The sequence below is a fragment of the Euprymna scolopes genome, chromosome 26 (genome assembly GCF_053919585.1).
Source record: "Euprymna scolopes isolate OS-2025 chromosome 26, ASM5391958v1, whole genome shotgun sequence".
Classification (NCBI taxonomy): Eukaryota; Metazoa; Mollusca; class Cephalopoda; order Sepiida; family Sepiolidae; genus Euprymna; species Euprymna scolopes.
The window spans coordinates 98,981,969-99,006,099 of NC_136507.1; the positions used below are offsets into that span (position 1 = coordinate 98,981,969).

Consider the following 24,131-nt stretch of genomic DNA (forward strand, 5'->3'; position numbering starts at 1 on the left):
ACACAATGGTATTTAATAAAGAGTGAAGGATAAATATATTGTTCAAATTCTGAAAGTACTTCATTCAAACTCCTTGGCTTAACGTTTACGTTGGAATAGATACATTGAAGGCATTACTAAGGCTGCTGCAAAGAATGTGGGCTCTCTCTACCGTGTTAGAAAGTTACTTACGCCTGAGAGCATCCTGTACCTCTACAAGGCCACCATTCGCACATTTATGGAGTACTGTTGCAACATTTGGGCCGGTACATCTGCTGCTACTTTCCTTTTTAAACAGGGTTCAAAAGAGAGTTGCCGATCAAATAGGTCTTGCACCATCAACTAGGTTTCAACTGCTGTCCCATCAACGAAATGTTGCATCCCTCTGTCCGTTTACAACTATTTTAATAGCAGGTGCTCTGACTAACTACAAGCCCTTGTACGCCTCGACATAAATACCTTTGATAAACTTGACAAGCAGCAAAATCCCACCCCTATACAGTAGAAATCCCTAGATATAGAAAAACCTTTTACTAATAGTTTCTTACTTAAGACTGCTAGACTTTGGAATTCTCTTCCGGGTTCCTGCTATCTTGACTGTACTGACATGCAGAAGTTCAAGTGTAATGGAAACAGACATCTTGCTGCTCAACTCCCTACATAGTACCCTTACAAATTATGTCCCAGGTAGTAGCCTCCTACATCAAAATGGCACTGAATTGTTTGGAGTGAAAATGCAATAAAATAATAATAAAAATTATCAGATAAACCCAAAATTATTTAATGCCAAAAATAATATCTTTCATAAATGATTAATGGAAGATACTGCCCATAGCTGAAGGTACAATTTCTAATTAGTATTCATATGCAGGAGAATGTAATAGATATAACACAGGATCTTATCTTTGCTTGTAGATTCTATAGTTTGGGTTGAGACCGCAAAGGTCATATTTTTGGAACTTTAACCCATTGGCAGCCACATTTTCGTCCAAAAACTGATTAAAAAGCTTTCCATATGTGTAATTACACTTTACGTGAAATTTAAAATATTTAGACCAAAAATTGGTTGAGAGGTAAAATTTTTTTTAACTTTGACCCCAATTTTAACCCCTTAGCATTTATTGTTTTGGACTCAAATCAAGTTAAAAAGTTTGATCCATGTCCAAGGAACCTACATCTAAAATTTCAAGTGTTTAGACCCAAAATTGGTGGAGGAGTGGTAGAGTTTTCAAAGGTCAAATCGTTGACCTTTGAACCCTTGACAGCCTAATTTCTGACTGAAACCCGATTAAAAAGATTTTCCCAAATCTCAATACCCCTTATGTCAAATCTTGAGTCTAGACTGAAAATTGACAGAGTAATTTGGTAGAGAAATGTATACACAAAGACAGACAATTTCACTGTTATATATATATATATATATATATATATATATATATACAGTGTTGTAAAAATAAATTGTTGTTTGACGCTGCAGTAAAGTGCACGGACGACATTTTGAGTATCTATGAGTATAATATAACAGTTGTCTTTGAAAAACTTTGTAAAAATAAATTGTTGTTTGACAAATTTCCCACTTTTCTAGCAACCACCCTGTATATATCTATAAAAGTGAAAATATCTGTGTGTGTACATTTCCATACCAAATAACTGTCAACTGTCAATTTTCGGTCTACATACTCAAAATTTCACATAAGAGGTATTGAGATTTGGGAAAATCTTTTTAATAGGATTTTGGCCAGAAATTTGGCTGTTAAGGGGTCAAAGTTCAACAATTTGACCTTTAAGAACTCTACCAAACTTGTTTTCCAATTTTGGGTCTAAACATTTGAAATTTTAGATATAGGTTCCTTGGGTATGGATCTAACTTTATAATTTGATTTGAGCTCAAAGCAATAAATGCTAAGGGGTCATAATTAGGGTCAAATTTTTTTAAAAATTGACCTCTGCAGTCTCTACCAAATTACTCGGCCAATTTTTGGTCAAACATTTGAAATTTTACATAAAGGGTAATCAAACATAGGGCAAGATTTTTAATTGTTTTTTTTTTTTCTGAAAATTTGGCTTCCAAGGAGTCAAAGTTCAAAAGATTTTATCTCTGTGGTCTCTAGCAAACTATTAAGCCAATTTTGGGTCTAAACATTTGGAATTTTACATAAAGGGTATTCAGACATGCAGCAAGCTTTTTAATCAGTTTTTGGGCGAAAATTTGGCTGCTAAGAGGTCAAAATTGACAGAGTTGACCTTTGAAGACTCTACCAAACTCCTCCGCCAATTTAGGATCTAAATACTTGAAATTTTAGATGTAGGTTACTTGAACATGGGTCAAACATTTTAATTTAATTTGAGCCCAAAACAATAAATGTTAAGGTATCAAAATTGGGGTCAAAGTTTTTAAAAATTCGACCTCTGCAGTCTCTACCAACTTTTTCCATGGTAGTTAAGGAAGCCTATTATATAGAAAGGCATTATCATACATATTCACCAAACTCCTCCGCCAATTTTGGGTCTAAACACTTTGAAATTTTAGATGTAGGTTACCTGGACATGAGTCAAACTTTTTAATATATATATATATATATATATATATATATATATGCACATAAAGTTATGAACAGTACATAGGGCCCGAGCGAAGCCGGGTGAAACTGCTAGTAAATAAATAAAAATATAAACAATTATGCTCTTATTTTGAAAATTTTTTCCTTATAACACTGCTGGAATTCTTTTTTCCAAAATATAACTAGGTCTGTGTGTGTGTGTGTGTGTGTGTGTGTGTGTGTATATATATATATAAAAGTGAATGTGTGTGTGTGTGTATGTGTCTGTGTACATTTTCCTACGCAATAACTGTCAATTTTCAGTCTACAGACTCGAAATTTGATATACAGGGTACTGAGATTTGGGAAAATCTTTGTAATCCATTTTCGGACAGAAATTTGGCTGTTAAGGGGTCAAAGTTCAACAATTTGACCTTTGAGAACTCTACCAAACTCCTCCGCCAATTTTGGGTCTAAACACTTGAAATTTTAGATATAGGTTCCGTGGACATAGATCTAACTTAACTTGATTTGAGCCCAAAACAATAAATGTTAAGGGGTCATAATAGGGGTCAAAGTTAAAAAAATTAACCGCTTTTTTTTTCTTTTTGCTCATCATATACCTCCAAACACCCGGGCAACGCCGGATTGAAATGCTAGCATATATATATACACACACACAGAGTATTTTAAAAGACTTGCATAATTGGCTTAAGAGAAATTTTATGTCATAAACGAAAAGAAAGCATTTGTTCATTTAGTCTGGATAAAATTATAAAATTTAAATTTTTAAAAAATATAATTGAAAGATAATTTATTTTCATGATCTAAATGATAAGAACGTGATTTTTTTTTAAAAATAAATATATCATTTATCAGTAATCATAAAATAGAAGCAAATTTTGTAGATTTATTAAAAAACAAATTAACATTTAGAATTAATTAATGATGAAACTAACATTAAAAGAAAAGCTACAGTTCTTACATTTATAGCTGAAAATTATGAAACTCCATACATTACTTTGATACTATGAAACTCTAGGGATTTTTATCCTCGAAAATTAACAGAGATTAGACCGTTCCTGTAATGATCTGGTCCCTATAGATTTTGTGGTGGGAGTTTAGTTTTTGCGCAGTTCTAGGAGATTCATCCTCCTAGACCTTGCCTTCTCTTTTTGAAAATGGGTTAGTTTATTGATAATCGTCTGAGGTGCCCTTGCCAGAGAATACTGGCAGGGCTGGCCAGGTGCTTTTTGCAGGTCAGAATGCCCCTCTTCTGGAGCGATGACTTCTCAATCTCACTTTCTGATACTAAATTCTTGCAGTAGGAGAAAACTAAATACCCTGTATACACTACTTTTATATTAAACTAGGATATCCGACATTGCCCAGGATCATATAAAACTAAATAGAAGTTAAATATATGTAATGCCTTTATATTAAAACTTCTACCTTTATATCTAGTCTTTTACTGAAACAACTTTACCTTCAAAGAATATTTTTTCCCTAAATTTTAGATATTCTACATCGAGTACAACATCAACCCAAAAAAATATGAACTTTATGGGTCTTTGGTTAGTAGTTTTTGACTTTTTGCTAGATTTACAAACACATAGACAACTACCCTTTATATATTAATTAGGGGGGGGGCAGCGTTGCCTAATCATAAAAAAAATTGTGCATGTGTGTGAAGTGGGAGCGGCATTGCCCGGTCATAAAAAAAAGAAAAAAAAAAAAAAAACCGGGACTTGGGTGTCATCAGCAAAAAGTGAAAGAAAAAGCAAAATTTTGTAAGCAGCAAAAAAAAAAAAAAAAAAAAAAAATTAATAAAAAATAATGTGTGCTAGACACGAACTCGCATAACTTAAGTTAGTAAGTGAACGCTTTTATCGATGAGCCCATGAGGGCACAGATGTTATAATATACAAATTTAGCTATTTGAAGCGAAAGAATGTAACGAACATTCGCGCATGCGCAATTTGCAAACCGCATCGAAAGCAACGTTTTTATCGCCCCGTCCTTCAAACAAAACATTTCTACACAAAATAATCAACAAATTTTTCCAATTTATTTTATATTATTTGCCTAAGGATCGCTCTTTCTAACGATACCACGTTCGTGCCTGTACGATGAGGTAAATAAGTTTTGAATGGACATACAAACGCACAGACAACTGTCTTTTATATAATAGATATTTTTGTTTGTATTTTAAACAATTAACAAAAATTGTATGCATTATCAATTGCTTGATTTCACACAAAAAAGAAAAGAAATAATTCACATTTTTTTTATTTATATATGCTGAGACACATTTGCATAAAAAATTCAATATATACAATTTTTAAAGGTAATAGAACGAATTAAAAAAATGAACAATTATAAAGTCTTTCTATGCAGATACATCATAAACATTATGTACAGTTTTTAAAGGATTGGGGAGGAGTAGGAGAGAAAAATATCCTATTTAAAAATGCAAATTTTCATTAAATTTTATCCAGTCATTCGACACCAATGAAAGAAGATTCCCTGGATTTCAATTTCTTCTAAAGATCCCTTAAGCTTAAGCCTTAAATTGTAGACATCTTTTTAAAAATTAAAATCATGTAACGGATTTGGATTAAAATTAGGATAATGACAGATCTTAGATTTAATGCTATCATTTCTGTATTTTAATCTTCGTAAAAGGGTTATAAAAGTGGTGCAAAATGGTAGTCTTCTAGTGTGTAATATATATATATATATTACTGTTTTATCTGCTTAGTTACACATGTTTCGATTACCGAATCGTATCAATGATCTGACAAATTCATTAGAATTTACAGAAATAATTATTATTATGACCATAATAATAATTATTTCTGTAAAGTCTGATGAAATTGTCGGATTGTTGATATGAATCGGTAATTGAAACGTGTAACTAAGCAGATGAAACAGTAACATATATATATATATATATATTTATTTGCTCTGCAATAGTATTGAGCACTCTTCAGGGTTTTACTAATTACCATTATATATATATATATATATATATATATATGGCATAATCACATTGGCACACACATTTTGGTTAGATCACGAAAGTTAAGCCTGGCCAGTGTCATACAAGTGACCATTTAGAAATACTAATATGTATTGCACTAGGGCATAGACATTTCCAGGTTAATATTTGGAGGCATATTTAAAACCAGCGAGAGAAGTGACTTCCGTCTTCATTAAAACACATATCTAGAAGGAAACCTGATATAAAAATTGAAATCTACTGTCTGTTCTGCCCATGACAATCAATTACACCGACTGAGTGTAGCAGTTGTTCCAAAAAGTGTGGATGCTTCTACACAACCCTTCACCACTATAAGAAAAATCATCTGTGTGGATTTTGGACAACTTAGTTGTTGTGTAAAGCTCATACATCAAAATCGGTGGTCGATTTATATAGCTTTTATGATGTATTCACATAAAAAAGGCAATATAAAATGTTGTATCATGAAAACAAACAAAAATATATTTATAAAATAAATGGAATATAAATTTGTAAAAAAAAAAATAAATAAATTTTTTTTCTTGTATTTCATTTCAATGAAATGAAAATATCACGATAAAAACGTGGATATAAAACAAACACAATTAACATATAAAAAAATTATTTTTAATTAAAGATTTACAAACTGAATTTGAATAATACGGATCAATTATTAGTTTTTGCTAGAAAAAAAAAAGAAATTGTTTCAAAAATGTTAAAATGCGAGAACATATTTTTAAGAAAAGTAAAAGTCTTAAAATAGAAGGTTAAGGACATCTGAGAAAATAATTTCATGAAGATACTTATAAAAATAGATATTAAACTCAAAACTGTGCATTAAGATCTGTTGAAGCTGAAAACGAGAATATTAAATTATAGTTGCATACAAAATACATTTTATATAAAGAACTGAAAAGTAAAATTTATACAAATATATGATCTACACTATTAATAAAATTCTAAATATTTGTGTGTGTGTGTGTGTATACCAATAAAACTTTTGAACAGATGCACTGAATTGAAAAATTATTTTTTTCCCTGAAAAAAAGATACAAGTCCCTAGATTGTCCTTATAAGGGGTTTTGGGCCGTTTCATTTTTGTCGAAAAAGTTACCTGCCCATGTGGACGGAATTTAGCACTGTCTGTATACAATTGCGGTAACATCTTTTGGCATACAGACAGGACTTGTGGCACAATGGATAACGCAACTGACTACGGATTAGAAGATTCCAGGTTCGAATCCTGGCAAGTTTGTAATAATTTTAACCATCATTTTATCCAACGTTTACTCATTATCCTTACCCTTAGGATATTTTTGTTTTTTCAGTGATTTCGTTTTGTGCATATGGAAATTTCCCATACTCCGAGTTCACAGGATAAGCGTTGATTATAAGACTATGTTAAGTGTACTTGATGTTGAGTGTACTCGATTTTGCGTTTTTCTAAGGCAATTGGTTATATATAAAAAATTGGTCATATATAAAAAAAAAAAAAATCCCTAATATATATATATATACATGTTTACATATATATATTAGCATTGTAAATATTGTAAATATATCATTTTCATCTCATCTGGGTAGATTTTAAATAGCTTAAGTTCATAGAGTGAATGCGGTATTGTGATGATTGCAACTAGGTTTTAGGGAATAGACCAGTGGACGACCCCCCATTCCTTTAGGGCTTCATGCCTAATCATAAAGTTGTACCATTTTTTATGACATAACACCCGCCCGGCACTTGTATGCCCTAAAAAATGTATTATAATTTTCATGATAAATAAAAGGCAATTGGTCATTTTTATTTAGGTGGCTGCTTATTGAAATTACATTTGTTTCAAATATGAACAGCAGTTCGATTAAAGATTGTCTATGCATGGTTTGATAGATTGCCACATTTTATTGGCCTTAGGATTACTTTCACAACTGAGCACAATAACATATTGGTGCATGTATTCCCACCTTGCTGAATTGCAAAGGCATTGATCTACAACTGATCGATCACTAGTAATTAGTGATCTGCTTGAGAATCGGATGTCCTATATCTATGTGATGTTTATTCTAGGTCAATTTTATGAGATGTCCGATACAGCCTAGACGTTGTTTGCAGATTATTGACAATGCTACCTGTTTGTTAGTTCGGTCTCTGACTTCTTGGTTGGTAATTCGATCGCTTTGTTTGATCCCTGGAATCTTTTAAGGCAACTGGGCGTTTATTTTTTTTGTTATTCTTGACAGCTATTTATTGGAATTAGATTCTGTAAGTAAGAAAGTTAAGGAGTAAATAATTAGCCCAGGGGACATTAGTCTCTCCAAATAAAACCATTCATGAAAACTCTCAGCGAACGTCTCCTTATGTCCTCTGTCTTCATGAAAAGAAGCTTATTTCTATAGCAACTACTAAACAAAACTATAATGATGAAAAGTAGCGATGTCAGAGAAGCACGTATAAACACAGAAATATAAATAAGGACTTATTTTTGTCGGTGGAAACATTACAATGATAATTTGTCATGGTAGACTGGGTAGCGCCGAGGACTAACAACTCGAGAATGTCTGAATTGTTTTGGTTCCTTAACACCGCTTATACTATTGATGTTAACAACCTTTATGTAATCCCTTTTGTAAATACTAGATTCTTAAAAGAGTGATAAATCAATGCCAATAATAGAATAGAGTTATACCATGTTAAATTATATAAGTTTACATTTTTATAGGATAACTAAATGTAAAAGTAACTGTATAAAAAATATATTACAATTGTTTCAGTGGAAAAAATGGATTTGAAAAATTGAAAAAAAAAATCTTTTAAAAATGGAGCTGGAATTATGTCTACAAGAAAAAAACATTATGATTAAAAGTTTTCAGAGTTTTTTTTATTTCACTCAACATGACATTCGATAAAAGACATAAAACTCAAATATATTGGAATCACTGCTTGAAACATTAAAAGTTTTCATATTAATAAAAACAGAATGCAAATGAGAAAATAAAAATGGTACCTGTTGTTGGCCAGCTGTCGTCTTCGCTTTGCGTAGTCGATTTTTGCACGCATCCAAGTCAAGACGCTTATTCTCCAAAAGTTTTTTCTCTTTCTGCAAATCAAAGGAAAAAATGATGTTAAAAATAAGGTGAGAGAACATGTTATATTTTGTAACAATTTTTCTATAAAATCTATTATATAAAAGGCAAAATGTGTGTTTGTATGTCTGCCAAAAACTTGACACACGCTACCGACACTGACAAAATTGGTATTGTTTGAAGGATCAATCTCTCGGACAACAAATATCCAAAATTGACTAAAAACATTAATTCTTTGACCGTCAACTGGGCCATTTTTTACAATGAGGGGTCAGTTTTTTCGTCGACATTTTTGCAAAGTCATCATATGCCTTGCAATGGCTAAGCTTATTTTGAATGGCGGTGACGTTATATGTTACAGTGGGTATGATGACTAAACTGTTCACTTTTTTCACTTCCTTTTCCTCTTAGTGTTACAGGTTTGAGACTGCCTGCCTGCTTACTATTTTTTTTTTTTCCTTCCACTTGCACGGGTACTCGCTATTTTTAATTTTTTTTTTTTTAGGGGACTTTAAAAACATTTTTTTAAGGCTCTGCTGCTCAATACCCTTACAATAAAATCTCTCCATACCCAGGCAACGCCAGGTACCTCCACTAGTTACATATAAAACTAGCAAACACCTTGACCACACTAACTTTCACAAAGAAAATTCAAAATCAAAAAAACAAATCATTACCTGCATTATTTAGATTATTCGAACTATTGCTCTCATCAACGTAGCATAATCATATTTGGTTTAACATAGATTTTACATGTTGACATGTGTGGAAGGACTGTGTGGCAGGTAATTCTGTGTTTCTAGAGATTGGGCTGTTTGTTTATAGAAATTTTGTTGATGAGACAAAGGCTGGAGTTTGGTTGCAACTATCAGGTTGGCGACTTGTTTTGAACCAGATGTAGCAACAATACTCCATGCATGGGCAAATAGTGGCTTTGTGGAAGTACAGGATACTCTCAGGTGTGAGTAACCTAGTATGGTAGATAGAGACAACCTTCGCAGCAGCCTTGGCAATTACCCCAATGTATTCGTTCCAATTCATGTTGCCTGCGAATGATAAACCTAGGAGTTTGAACCAGGTACATTCAGGTAGTGTATTATTAGCCATAGCAATTGGTGGTTGAGAAGGCTTCTTGTAGTTATTAAAAGAAAGAAGCTTAGTCTTAGTAGCATTGAATGTTACCATCCATTTAAAATGTATAAATCCTGGAGAATGTTGGGGAGTCACTGAGTTATTTTTCTTTTTGACTTGCCCCCTGCTGCTTTTAGCCAAATGTATAGTGGGGAGGGGATTTGAAGTTTTTCCATGGGACCAGCTGGTGAAGGATTTTGGCTGTTTGTTTTATAGGAGTTTCTAACTTCACATCAGTTTACTATTTTCACATGGACGTGTTACTTATTGGGTTTGTAATGATTTCCACTGGTTGAAAATATTTTGAGTTCACACGTTCCTATGAAAACTTCTTTGCTTCAGGGAGTAAGGAGCAAAGCGAATTCCAGAAAAGGAAAGTGTAGCAATTATAGTGATTTACCTAATAGAGTCTGTAGGAATCAAGATTAAGTCAGCACAACTTTAAGAAATTGACTTCCAAACTAACCTATCTTTGGCCAGGTATTTATTCAACCCTCTTTCCTTGAATTTTTGGAGGGGGGGGCGTTCTTTTATGGCTTTTTAACCAATAAAAATAAGGGGTCAAAGTTGAAAAAAATTTAGTTAATGTTTTATAAAAATGTGGTTCTAGCAATAACTTAATGCTCAAATGATACTATAACAAGTAAATTTAACTTTTAAAATCTTATTTCAGAAAGTGACTTAATAAATTTAAAAAAAAAAATGCAAACACACACACACACACACAAAGAATATCGTTTAAAAAGAAAAAACAACAAAGTAAAACAAAAAAATTATAATAAAGACTCCCGACCAACGTCGGATAGGACAAGTATGTAAGTGAATAACACTGTTTTACATAACAGTTTATTGTAAACTAGTGGAGAGGGGGGCACCTGGCCTTGTCCGGTAATTGAATATGCTTAAATATATTTTAATTCAAATTTCGTATTTATTATTACAGAGCCAATTGAATATTATATTGTACCTAATATATAATACTGATTTCAAAAGTAAAAAAAAAATTTAAAAGACTTGGATGCCAACAACTAGAATCGAAACACAAACATTTAGCACTCCAGTCACGTTTCCTACCATTTGAGTTATCAACAGATAGATAAGAAAGATTTGAAATTAAAATTAAACAACTTCAAGCTATGAATGAATTTGCGCATGCGCACATGTAATTAAAATATGTTGGCAAGTTGAAATGAACATTTTACATTTTGACTTGCCAACACATTTCTGTATGCGTTATTCATCCATCTAAACAAAGATTTTATTTGTTATAAACCATTCTTGGTGTATAATTACTATTTCCTGTTAATTTCAGTGTTATGTGACTAAGAGTTTATCGGTTAAATATTTTTACACACATATATATATACACACACACACATCTGTTTTATTTGTATAGATTAGTAGGTTTCACTCACTCGCTATTGCTTGGCAATTCCTTGAAATCATTAAAATAAGGTGATAAGAAAAAGATACCCCCTACTTTTCACTATCGCTATGACAAAAATAATTCATAAGAATTGGTGTTGGAATGATTAATCAGAATCAAGAATCGGAATTTTTTTTGGTATCGGAATCGAAAGAATTTGTGCGTACTTTCCGATGCCAAAAAGATTCCTTTATTTATTTTTAATTTTTTATTTAAAACAAAATCTTCCATTGCTGGAACTTGTATAAATAATAAATATTGATTTTAATCTACCAGTAAAACTAAAATCTATCGATCACCCCTACAAGTGTTTTTACATTTGAGAAACTATATGCACATTTAACAAGTGTTTTTACGGTAATCGGGGAAAAAAATAACTTTACAGTTAAATATTTAGTGATATGGCACAATCACATTGATCACCAAAGTTAAGCAACAATGAACCTGGTTAGTACCAGATGGGTGACCATATGGGAAAGCTAGGCGATGTATGTACCGCAGAGCCGTAGAAATTTCCAGGTTGGTATGTGGGGGCACATTTAACGATACCCCCCGCCCAAAAATCAAGATGGAAAGCAACGGGAATTACCATCTTTACTTCTTTTCAAGATTATCATAGCTCTACAATTTGGAGAGCCGTCGTCACCAATGCTGTTAAAACAGCAACGCTGCTGCATGCATGCAATTATTGATTTATCAAGAATTGGAATCGGTAATTGTATCGAAATTGAGAATTTAATACGGAATCAGTATTTATATCAGAATTGAGAAAAATTTTAGAATCGTCCCATCACTAATAAGAATAAAATATATTTGTGGAAAAGTGAATAAAATTCTTTTCTTTCTTTGCTTATAAGTAATGAGATAATTTTATTTATACACTAAATAAAAAATATGTAAAATTGAATTATACGACACGAATAATGAAAGTAAATAATTTCTGATGTTTTCCATTTTATGACCAGTGAGAATCATGTCTGATTGGGAGGTCATCATTATAGGCGTTCCTTCTACCGAATCAGAGAATTTCAATTACAATGACCAGTGAGAATCATGTCTGATTGGGAGGTCATCATTAAAGGTGTTCCTTCTACCGAATGTCAGAATTTCAATTACAATGACCAGTGAGAATCATGTCTGCTTTCCAGCTGACTACACTTTGCTCGTAGTCAACAGGCCAAGAATTCTTTAAATTAAGACCTTTGCAAACCCGATGTAGACAAAGCCAAAAGACAGTCTATTCAACATAATGCTCACAAAATGGTGAAGTGTTTCATAAAGCACAGAAATGGGAAAATACTTCATGGTTTATGTCTAATACATAATACATTAACAGTGAAAGAATTTCTTTCCTTTATTTCATTATTATCAGTTATTATTGAGATTAAGCCTCCTTTGTTTGCTCATAAAAATTAAATTTGCATATTAGTAAAGTAACCAGACACACATATCTTCACATTTTATTATATAGATTTAACTTATCTTTTAATCATGTTTTATTTGATAGACTTCAGTTTCATTCACATTATCTGAGGTTAATTGCCTCCCCACAAGGACAGAGTTAGACACAAGGTCAGTTTTAAATGTGGAGAAAAATATAGCTCACAACAAGAGACCCTTCAGATTGAAACAAAAACACACAAAAAAAAAAAAAAAAAAAAAAAAAAAACTGCCTCAGTCTAGAAGGATATCTCCTTCACTGACCGAGGACAGAATAGATAAAGTCTAGTATCAGAACAGATACTACACTTTACTCATAGTCAACAGGCCAAGAATTCTTTAAATCAAAACGTTTGCAAACGTCATGTAGACAACGGCAAAATACAATCTATTCAGGTATATTTAAATAGATTGTTCTGCTCATAAGTCAGCAGATATTTTTTATTTATGTAGATTATGTAAACTGACTAGTAAATTCCAACAATAGCATGGTCTTTATTCTGCTTATAAGTAATGAGATAATTTTATTATACATTAAATAAAAAATATGTAAGATTATATGATATGAATAATGAAAATAAATAATTCCTGTTAACATTGTCCATTTTTTGACCAATGAGAATCGTGTGAACAGCAGATCATCATTAGAGGTATTCCTTCTACCAAATAAGGTCAGAGAATTTCAATTGCAAACGTCTTTGAAGATTTGACCTAAGGGACAGTAGAGAGGTCTTGTAACTCAAGTTTATAAACTTCAGTGCTAATCTGTTATAAGGTCATCTCCTTAATGGAGACAGATGACCATGCTGATGTCTGTATACCATGAACCATAGATGATGCTCTCTTCTTGAAAATCATTGAAAATTCTGGTAGCTCCTATAATTGTGAAGAACAGCAATGATTTTTTTTTTTTAATATAAAGAGCAAACCGCCACTCCTCTCAAAAAGAAAAAAATGCACTATTGAAATCGTTATTAAAATTGACATTCTTTTCTGCAATCCAACCAGACGATACAAATAAACATCACTATGCATGACTTGTCCATCAAGATTCAACCATGAATATTCAACAGTTATTGCTTAAACAGTCTCTCTCTTTATGGAATCCTTAATAAAATTCACAACCCTTTCTGCAATCTAACTGTATTTCGTACAAATAAACTTCAATCTATGTCTGTCTTGTCTACCAAGTTTCAATTATGAATATCCAACAGTTTTGATATGCTCCAATTGTGTACCTCCTTATTTTAAGAACATCTTGATATGAGGATATTTCCAAAAGTATAGCCTATTTTTTTTAACCCAAAAAGTTGAAGAGCTACGAAGAATGGTGTGATACCATTAAAACAAGCGACTTTTTGTGCCGCAGAATAACTAACTGGTTTAATCTATATAAATAAAACAGTTAATGTATGTGTGTGTGGCTGTAAATATTTGACTGAAACTCTTAAACTACTGGTCACATAACACTGAAATTGACAGGAAATGGTAATCATACACCAAGGATAGCTTATAATGAGTAAAATCTTTGTTTGGATGGATGAATGATGTGTACAGACATATTGGTAAGTTGAAATGCAAAATGTTCATTCCAACTTGCTGACATATTTCTGTTACTTTTGCACATGCGCAAATTCATTCATAGCTTGTAGTGGTTTAATTTTAAATTTTATCTGTTGATAACTCAAACGGTAGCGAATGCGACTGGAGCACTAAATGTTTCAAATTCGATTCTAGCTGATGGCACCTGTCATTTTTTTAATTTGAAATCACGGTGAACCTGAACGAGAATCACCCCTCCCCCTAATTTTTATAGTATATTTTAGTATGTAGCATAGTTTTCGAGGTTGGTGGTGTTTATTTCGAAAACCGTTCTTAACATGGGGAGGGAGATTCGGGGTGTTTATACTATGCTGGGTTAGGTTGTAAAAAAAATACCAATTGTAGAATACTGTTAAAATTATAAGGGGGGGGGTGATTCTTGTTTCGATTCGCCGAAATTACTACTATATATTAGGTACAATATAATATCCAATAGAGAATCGGCTCTGTAATAATAAATAGGAAATCTGCATGAATTAAAGTATATTTAAGTCTATTTTATGATCCTGCGAGGCTGGGTGTACCCTGCTAGTATACAATAAAATAAATGTATATTACCTACTATCATGGAGTTGTAAGTAGTTCTCAGAACCAATCAAGACAATGAGATAAGCAATTTTAGCGATAAGATTTTAAAAGAAATAGACAAATACTGAAACGAAAAATCAAAGTAAAAAAAACAAAAGAAGCCTGCAAAAAACAAAAAGAAAAAAAAAAAAAAGAAAGAGTATTAGTAAAGGTTACTCTACCTGGATGGTTCTCATGTCCCCTTCAAGGAAGTTCTTTAATGGCTGCAGGAAATTATTGCAGGCCGACAGAACAAATTCCTTCTCGGCATTTCCAATTTTCATTTGGGTTTGGCCACATGCAATTAAGCAATTTCCTGAAATTTAAAAAGAAAGGAAAATACAAATTAGTCATTGTATTTGATGGCGAAACTAATAATCTGGAACGGATGAAGTATAAACAATGACATCAATTATGATAATGCTAGGAAAAAAAATAAAAAAAAAAATAATAAAAATAAAATAAATAAATAAAAAATAAAAATAAAAAAATTTAAAAAATGATGCTAGGAAAAAAAAAAAATGATGCGTTCATCAACAAAACAATAACAGGAAAAAAATGAAGTAAAATGAAAATTTTGTCATAAGGTTAAAAAAAATGTTGGAAGATTGAACTGGAATTGCTCGGGCGGAAAATATGTTGAAAGATGGCTTTAATTTTATGCAGATATCATGTTTATTGTATAATAGGGTGATACCCCCTCCCCCAACTTTTCAAACTTTCCAAATAAAATTATACACATGAAATCGCTAATAAAATTAACTATTCTTCCACCAATGCAATCATATTTAATTGGAAATAAATTTTAGTTTATGAGTGACTTGAGAAAGGGATTGTGGTAGGGAGGAGGGAGAAAGAGAGAGAAAAAGAAGAGCAAAGTTGAAGGGAGAAAGAGAGAGAAAGAGAGAGAGAGAGAAACAGACAGACAAGGAGAAATAAAGAAAAATTAGATGGAAATGAGAAAAAGACAGGAATGATAGAGGGAGGGAGAATGGAAGGAGGTAGAAGATGGAGATGAGGGATAGGAGAAGGGAGAAGACAAGGGGGGATAAGGGAGACAAAAAAGGGAAGGAAGGAAAGAGAAGAGGAAAGGGAGGGAAAGAGAGGAAAAGAAGGAAGAGTAAAAGAAAAAAGGAAGAGAGAGAGAGAGAGAGAGAGAGAGAGAGAGAGAGAGAGAGAGAGAGAGAGAGAGAGAGAGAGAGAGAGAGAGAGAGAGAGAGAGAGAGAGAGAGATTTTATTTTCCCAAAAGCAAAAAGGATTTGTTGATTCAAAATTTTTCACTGATAAAACAGGAATCCAGAAAAGTTATTTAATGAGAGTATGATACTTTGGTTTTTATAATCAAATCCAAGAAGCGCAAACCAACATGTCTAAATCTTGTGACAAGCTGAGAAAAAAAGGACTTCCTTGAAACTTGTTATTTAAATGAATTGTTTTATATCCATCAAATAGTTTGCCTACATTCAACAACAATAATAATAATAACAACAACAACAATAATAGCAGAGATAAAATTTGAATGCTGATCAGCACAAATATATTTAGACAAATGACAAAGAAAACAGAAGGTGAAGAAGTCCTAATTTGTCACTAGCCATGTTTTTTTCTTCTGCACTAGGTTGGTTTCTTCTGCAATACAAGTCAGAGCAGAAAAGGGGGATAATTACTCTGACAGCATGATAAACAGCGACAAATGAGTATGAACAAGTGAACGCAGGATATAGACAAGCAAAACACTTTTTATACTCGTGTTATCAATTTCAGCATGATAGGGTTGTTTTTTTTTATGCTTGGAAAAAAAAAAGTAATTCCCTTATTTAGTGACATAAAATGAAGTAGCTTTGATTAGAAACATCGGTTGAAATGTTATTAAAGTTCCATTAAAAGTAAATTAATTGCAATCTGAAAATTTGGGGCTTACTCGACAGTAATCAGAAAAGTAAAAAAAAAAAAAAAAAAAAAAAAAAAGGATTAGCGACTGTTAATGTCGTTCTGTTGTTTATCTATTATCAGAGAGTTTAGCAGCAGTGACACCTTCCGGTGTGATATCTTGAATGTGTTTGGTTTATAAGCTCAGTGCGAATTGGTGCTAGCAGTCAATTTTCCTTCAAGATTGGCCAATCAAAGACCATCTCTTGCGAGAGCTGATCACACGACAGTTCATAAAAAGGTTAAACGCACAACAACTTTCTTCCTTTCTAGGTCTTGGACCAATCCCCAAACTTATCTCTTGGGGCACAACAGAAAATATATAATCATCCACACACAGTACTGTTTCATTGTATCAAATCTCACCAGTGCAGCTAGACATATACCTTTTTCCAGACGTGGATTGAACCTACAACCGTCGTGTCAACAGTATGTCACTACACATTTGTGAGCATATTTTGGCTAGCCAGTTGCAAGTAACTAAAGACCCCGTCAGGCAATATTGCTTATGCAAAAGTTTAGTCCATAAGCAATATCGCCTGAAGATGTCTCTAGTTACTTGTAACTGATTGACTGAAACATGCTCATGAATGTGTAGCAACATATTAATGCTTATGTAAAACAAATAACAAGTATATCTTATCCTACTTTGGCATTGAGCACTCTTGTATCAATTTCATTAAAACTTCATTGCAACCAATGGAATTTTAATGAGATTAATACAAGAGTGGTCAATACTGAAGTAGGGCAAAATATACTTTTTGTTAAAGATTTTACCTCTTGTTGAGACCACAATCTACTTTGAGGATGTCAGGATGCTATACAAGCACAGTTAATACGAATTGAAATTTCATTCTTACTCTGTCAAATAGTTATAATGGTTGAGCCAAGATACTTGAACTGCTCAACTTTGACAATTACACTATTGAAAGGAGATAGTTGGCTGACAGAATCTTTGCTGATCATACCTATCATCCGATTAAAGAAGAAACAGTCCAATTTTAAACAAAATTAAAACCTTATAAAGTTTAACATCACAAGTGCATTCGAGAAGTTTTATCACCACATAAGCAGAAGGGTTCAGTGTATAAAATCAACAGTAGGTTCTTTGAGAAGACAGGAGCATGTTCGAAATGAAGGTTTCTGTTTAGAGCACAACTGAACCATGATACTTGACTGCTGAATTTTAAACTTTAATTCAAGCCATTATATAAAATAATTTTATAAAATGAACAGCAGGTTCTCTATAGTGCAATGTAGCCTATAATATATGCTAGACTAAGATACGGAAGATATGTAACGTTTGCTGCCTGTGTCCTCAACTAGAGAAGGCAATCAATTTGATTAAAAGATGAGCGATTTCTCGGATTTCAAGGACAATAAAAGTATGGTGTGGAACATTTGTTGATCTCATTCAATCCCGGGCAACATCGGATCTTCCTGCTAATATCTAATATATAAAAGGCACTATCTCTGTGTCTATCTTCATATTTTCAAACTATCTCTACCAAAGCTAAAAGTTGCAGAGCCGTGCTAGGGGCCTTAAATGATTGGAGTTTTTATAGACCATTTTTTTTTTATCGGTCTTTAGCCGGTTAAAATTGTTTTTTAAGGGGTCAAAAAAGGATCAAAATTGAAAAAAATATAGTTATACATTTTGTACATTCATCTTAGTTTATTTTTTATTTTTAATCAGTTCATATGCGTGTCACATTAGTACAGTGGTAACGACACCAGCTTTGAATGCTACAGTTTTGTTTTCGGTTTTGATTCTAGCTGATGGCACCCAAACAGTTTTTTTTTTTTTAATGTTTTTTTACTTTTGAAATCACGACTATAATAATATATATGAAATCTGAACAATTTAAAATATCAGATTTAAGCATATTTTACAACCGGGCAAAGCCGCCCCTCTCTCCCTGCTAGTATATATATCTCCAGTCTTATTCATTACCATCTGAGCCAAGTCCATATACATTTCAAAACATTAAAAAATAATGTTATTAAACATGTAAACATATATTTACGTATAGACATATATTTACATGCTTAATGACCTTAATTTTTAAGGTTTAGATATAAATATATACTTAGCGCAGATGATAATACATAACATTATTTTGGTTTTGATTCTAGTTGATGGCACCTAAGTCATTTTCTTTTTCACTTTTGAAATCATTACTATATATTGGGTACAATAGAGTATTGGCTTTATAATCATAAATACAAAATCTGCATAAATTAAAATATCATATTTAAGCGTATTTTATGACCGGGCAATGCTGGGCGGCCTGTTAGAATATAAAATGTCATATGAAAGTAAAAGAAAAAAGCTTTTATGCCTACAACAGATGTGTAAAACGTGTTTGAAATAACATTTAAAAAACGATAAAAGGATTTTCCATAATCTATTTGTAATATAATAAACGGCAAAAGGCACCTGTGACTGCATCAAGAGTCAGAGAATTGCAGTTAATTTGAGACAAACGGCTTGGACATAAAACAGGAATGGAAAAATGTCATCATCTTTGACATTTCGAGGATGCAGCAAGGTAAGGGAAAGCGTGCTTTGTTCAACAAGATATAAATCTATTTCTAATCTTTTTTTAGGGGAAATTAGAAAGGTCAGAAGCAACACGTGGCGCCATTTCAAACAATGGCTAGCCTTTCAATTCAAGAAAAGACGAATCCAACATGTATGAATAAGGGTCATTGGATATGCGTTTCAAGTGGACACATTCTAATGAGTATTAAAAATGATTAAAAATCAGAGATTAAAACGAACTGAATTTAATAAGAATGGGTATAATTTCAAGATTTTAATTATTTTCAAATCATATTCCAAATAAATAGTACATACAACTCGGTCGGTTACAGCCGTTTCCAGATGTTTATTTTTATTTATAAAATATAACAGAAAATCTGTTTTTTGCAAATTAATGAAAGATCTTTGTAGTTAACTTAAAAAGAATTTTCTAATTGATTTAAATTTGAATATACAAAATGTTCCAAAAGTCTTGGCCATATTTCAAGTCCTCATATCTGCTTAATTATGAATTATTATAATTATTAAAGATGAAAGTAGTGCCATTTTAATACCCAAAACATTTGTTGGATTGTCCTCTTTGATAATCAATTTTTCTTCAGAAATCTTTAACCAAGTTCAACTGATGCTTCCAATAATCATGTGATGGCGTACATCGTCTTAAAAAAAAAAAAAAAAAAAAAAAAAAATGTAAAAATGCTTTTTCTTTAGTCGTGAATTTTCTTAGAACTTCTTGAAAAGAATTTCATGGGGCACAAAATGAACTCAACATTTGTGGGAGGAGGGGTGGAATGATATAAATTACTTTCTAATGACATTTTGAAATTCTTTATCGAAATATTAAAATGATCAAAATTTGTTTTTGACCAATCTATTATACAGTATAATCCAAAAGGAGATTATGCTTTCTAAATATATTCTTTTTCAATCATTAGAAAAAAATATATCCAAATTTAATGCATTTATTCAAAGATTCTTTTTCTTATTTATTAATCCCAAACTAAGTGGGGTCTGCAATAACAGATTTTTGTCACCATTTAACACATTCACAGGCTTGGTTTGGATGAAAGCCGTTGTTACTGAGATCTTTGTGCAGAGTGTCTGCTCGCATCGATTTCTAATGCAAAAAAGAATTTTTTTTTTTACACAAAGGAATCACCACTTATCAAAGCCTGGAGGCTACTCGAAGATAAGGATTAATGAGTGTACAGAAGCCAATGGGACAATATCGTAGCAATCATTAGTAGTGGCTCATCAAGAACTTGTTTACGTTGGACTTGTAGACGACCATATTGTAGTCAGCTGGAAAGCAGGCAAACGAAATAGAGTTCGACAGGCGAGCAGTTCTAAGAAAGAAGCCCTGTTCATGGAATCTACGTTTAGGTGTAGGCACAGATAAAGAGTGTGGGAAATTGTTAATAGTGGTTTTGGCTTGATGAGTGTTTTGATGCGCATAGCAAATTTGCCACAGATATTGCGATTATTATTGAGTATTGAACAGAGATAGTTGAAGGCATGTGTTCATGGAAGATACTGTCAAGTTGGATGGTATCATGTTTGTTTTTATCGGGGGTTAGATATTCCATTTTTTTTTTTTTTTTTTACAAGGGAGTCACCACTTATGGTTCGAAGGCAATGCAAGGATAAGGCTTACTGAATGTTAGATGGTAGTATAGCAGTCGTTAAATGCGTAAATTGGATAGAATTTTATTATTTAAGGGGACGGCTCAAAACAAATTTGTTTACAGTGAACTTGAAAGCTACCATATTACAGTCAACTGGGAAGCATACCAGCAAAACAGTTCTACAGGGGGGCAATTCTAGGACAGAAGCTCTGTTTATGGAATCTGTTTAGATTTAGGTACAGATAGAGAGTGGGGGAAATTGTATATAGTTGTTGTAGCTAGCCAAGTGTTTGAAAATTTTGGAAAGGGCGACCATAGATTGGAGTTTTTCCTGATTTTCAGTCACAAACTACGACAACCTGCCTTCCTAAGACTAGACTTTGAATTTGTTCCAAAAATTATATATTGTAAAAGGAGTCGAGATTTTCAAAAGAGTGAAAGTTAAACATTTAAGTTCAAGCAGATTAACATATATGTTCAGCAATACCTTATACAATATCTACAAAACTCTTGTGATGACATAAGATACCCTCTCCCCACTCATCTTGCCTCCTCTTCCTTTCTGATTTCTTGACCTAAAATGCACTAAAGATTGATGTTATTATTTTTTCCTACTTTTCCTTTTGCAAACTCAATCCTGTACTGCAAAGGCAAAAACAAAAATTTTCCCCCACAGAACAACTAAACAAAACTCCATGAATAAACATTTGAAAATATAAAGAACTTGAAACATAAAAACTTACTAAAATAACCAGGTTCAGCATTAAATAACCTGAAAAAGGGTTGATATGTCGTAAAACAAAACAAACAAACCAAACTTCATGAATAAATATTTGTAGAAATAAACATCTTTAAGCATAAAAGCTTTTTTTTTGGCATTAAAAAACAAAAGGGTTGATATGCCATAAAACAACCTCTTTTTTTTCTACTCATTTTAATTATTCTATTCATCTCCCCAGTTCTTTCATCACTCTTTATTTGCATCATTCATCTCCTATCACACCATCTAAGTGTGCACGGTGACAAGCAAGGTAACACCAACATTTTTGTAGTAAATATTTTATAAAATACACAACGAATACTGACCCAGCGGGTCACAGACGATTTAGTATTTGTTTCATTCTTTTCTCCTTCCATAAAGATATCGCCTTTTACTTTTTGCCATTAAATCAATTGGAAGAAGATAGGGATTGTCATTGTGGGTTTCAATCCAGTCAAACATTACACTGCATAGCTTTTAACGGATGCATCAGACATTTTTTTTTTTTTTTTTTTACCTCTATCGGCAAGGACTTCTGGCTTTCTTTTTTTATTTGCGCTTGCCACAATAGGGACACTAACATATATGCACAATCATAAATGTAGATGATGTCATAGTCTGTGATGACTCATGGGCACATTCGTCATGGTCTAACAAAATCAGGATTATTATGAGCATCATCAGCATCGTACATTTATGACAATAAGTACCCCCCCCCCCTAGCTGCCCACCTGTTCCTTTTTGATCTTTAAATTGTTTTCTGCAAACACTGTCTATTCTTTCATATTCTGAATTTTGTTTGTTGGTTTCTGTTTAACGACACATCAACCCCAAATCTACGTCTGTGCATCTTTATTGTTTTTTCTGCGTTGTTAGGAGATTTAAACACCAATCAAAGGGCGCATACCTGTCTATCAAGTTATCGATCTCCTTCTATATCTGTAAAACATTGTCAATAGAGGCAGCTGAATGTGGAAGTTGGAAGTCTTTGACAATGACCATGTCCTGCATTACCAGTTGACCGACCATATCCCAACTACTAGGAGGTGACGGTGGTTCAATGGTTAACGGCACAGACTAATGACCTGGGTGTTTCAAGTTCAAATCTAGTTCGTTCCACAAAATCACTTTCACTTAGGATGTTGGCAACTTTCATGTGGTCCCTCTCGTAAATACCTGTCTTTCTAGAAAGAATTCTGATCAGAAAAATATCGGGGAAACCAATGCCAACAATAGAATCTTCGGATTCATGATGACGACCCGAAATACAATTCTTCACCAATGCCTGTATCTGAAATGTCTGTTCTTTTGCATCGATTACATCTTCAATAGTTCGGACATGCATCACGAGAGTTAATTAATAGTGTAGTCCTCTATCTCTTTGCCTTAGTGGCATAAGCATAGTGGTGGGTAGTTGAGGACGTGAGTGACAACTATCAGAAGATTTGGCTGGGCTCTTGGATCCACATGTTTGGTCTTCAATAGTGGAATTCCGATTGGGTAATCATTTTATACAACCTTGTGCATCTGTTACCATGGTTTGGGATGGAGTGCAGGTTAGGGAAGAAGTCAGCTCAGCCCAAACATATTGAATGTTGTTGCAACAACATCAGCCTTTGAGGATCATTTAATTCTTTGTTTTGTAGATTTAATTTTTTTTCAGAGAAATTACTCCAGACAAGATATGAAACCACTTGATGTAAGGAGCTAAAAAACAAAAGAAAAAAAATCCTACTTCAATGTCAAAAACTAACCAATGATAATTGTTAGATTGCGTTTTTGAGTATATTTTGTTTAATGGAATTTGTTTGTGATATTTTGATGGTTTTCTTCCAATTCCATTTTTTCTATTATGCTGTATCTGTTGAATAATTCGGGCATTTCATTCATAGTTTTTGTTTCTTGTTTGTGTCTGGATTGAGATTGTCGATGTGGCTTTTCGTGATTCTTAGGTTTGGATGATGAGGGTTGTGTAGTTTTCATACAGCATTGTTGTTTTTTGGAAATCTCAACGGTCTTGATTTTGAATGGACTCAAGTATTTTGTGGTCACTTTTATACCCAATAGCCTTGTGATGGTGTTAATTGTTTATTTTTTTTTTGTGTGTACATAAGGTTCTGGGATGAAAATTGTTTTGATTATTATGTGGATGTCTGTAGTCCTTTTTACGAAGGTTAGGCGTTTGTTTCAATTTATATTTGCTAGTTTTCTTATGAGGAGGTTACATTTTTATCGTTCTGAATTGGAAGTGGTTTGCAATGGTTGAGTTAATCTTGAGTAAGAGTGTGATGGATGAGTATTCTCAACAATTTTTTTCGGCTTCAGGGAAGATGGATGCTGTGGGTGTCTTTAATTTTCATTACCTCTTTTTCTTTCTTTCATTTATCACAGAATCTTGAGTCAGCCGAATATTCACCATGACAGTTTATGCAATTCAGCCATTGCCAAGTGACTTCCTGGTCAGATCTATCCATTCCACAATT

The 24,131-nt window shown here is 32.7% G+C and overlaps 1 protein-coding gene across 16 annotated transcripts in view; it reads right to left on the reverse strand.

Annotated features, from left to right (window-relative positions):
- LOC145248306 (endophilin-B1-like) overlaps positions 1 to 24,131 on the reverse strand; it is a 407,921-nt gene that overhangs the window by 214,477 nt on the left and 169,313 nt on the right. For all 16 annotated transcript variants that reach the window (XM_080110211.1, XM_080110210.1, XM_080110204.1 and 13 more), the window contains 2 exons: positions 14,971 to 15,104; positions 8,544 to 8,636 (listed from right to left, as the gene is read on the reverse strand). In XM_080110211.1, coding sequence (XP_079966337.1) covers positions 8,544 to 8,636; positions 14,971 to 15,104 — 227 coding nt within the window. The remainder of the gene's footprint in view (positions 1 to 8,543; positions 8,637 to 14,970; positions 15,105 to 24,131) is intronic.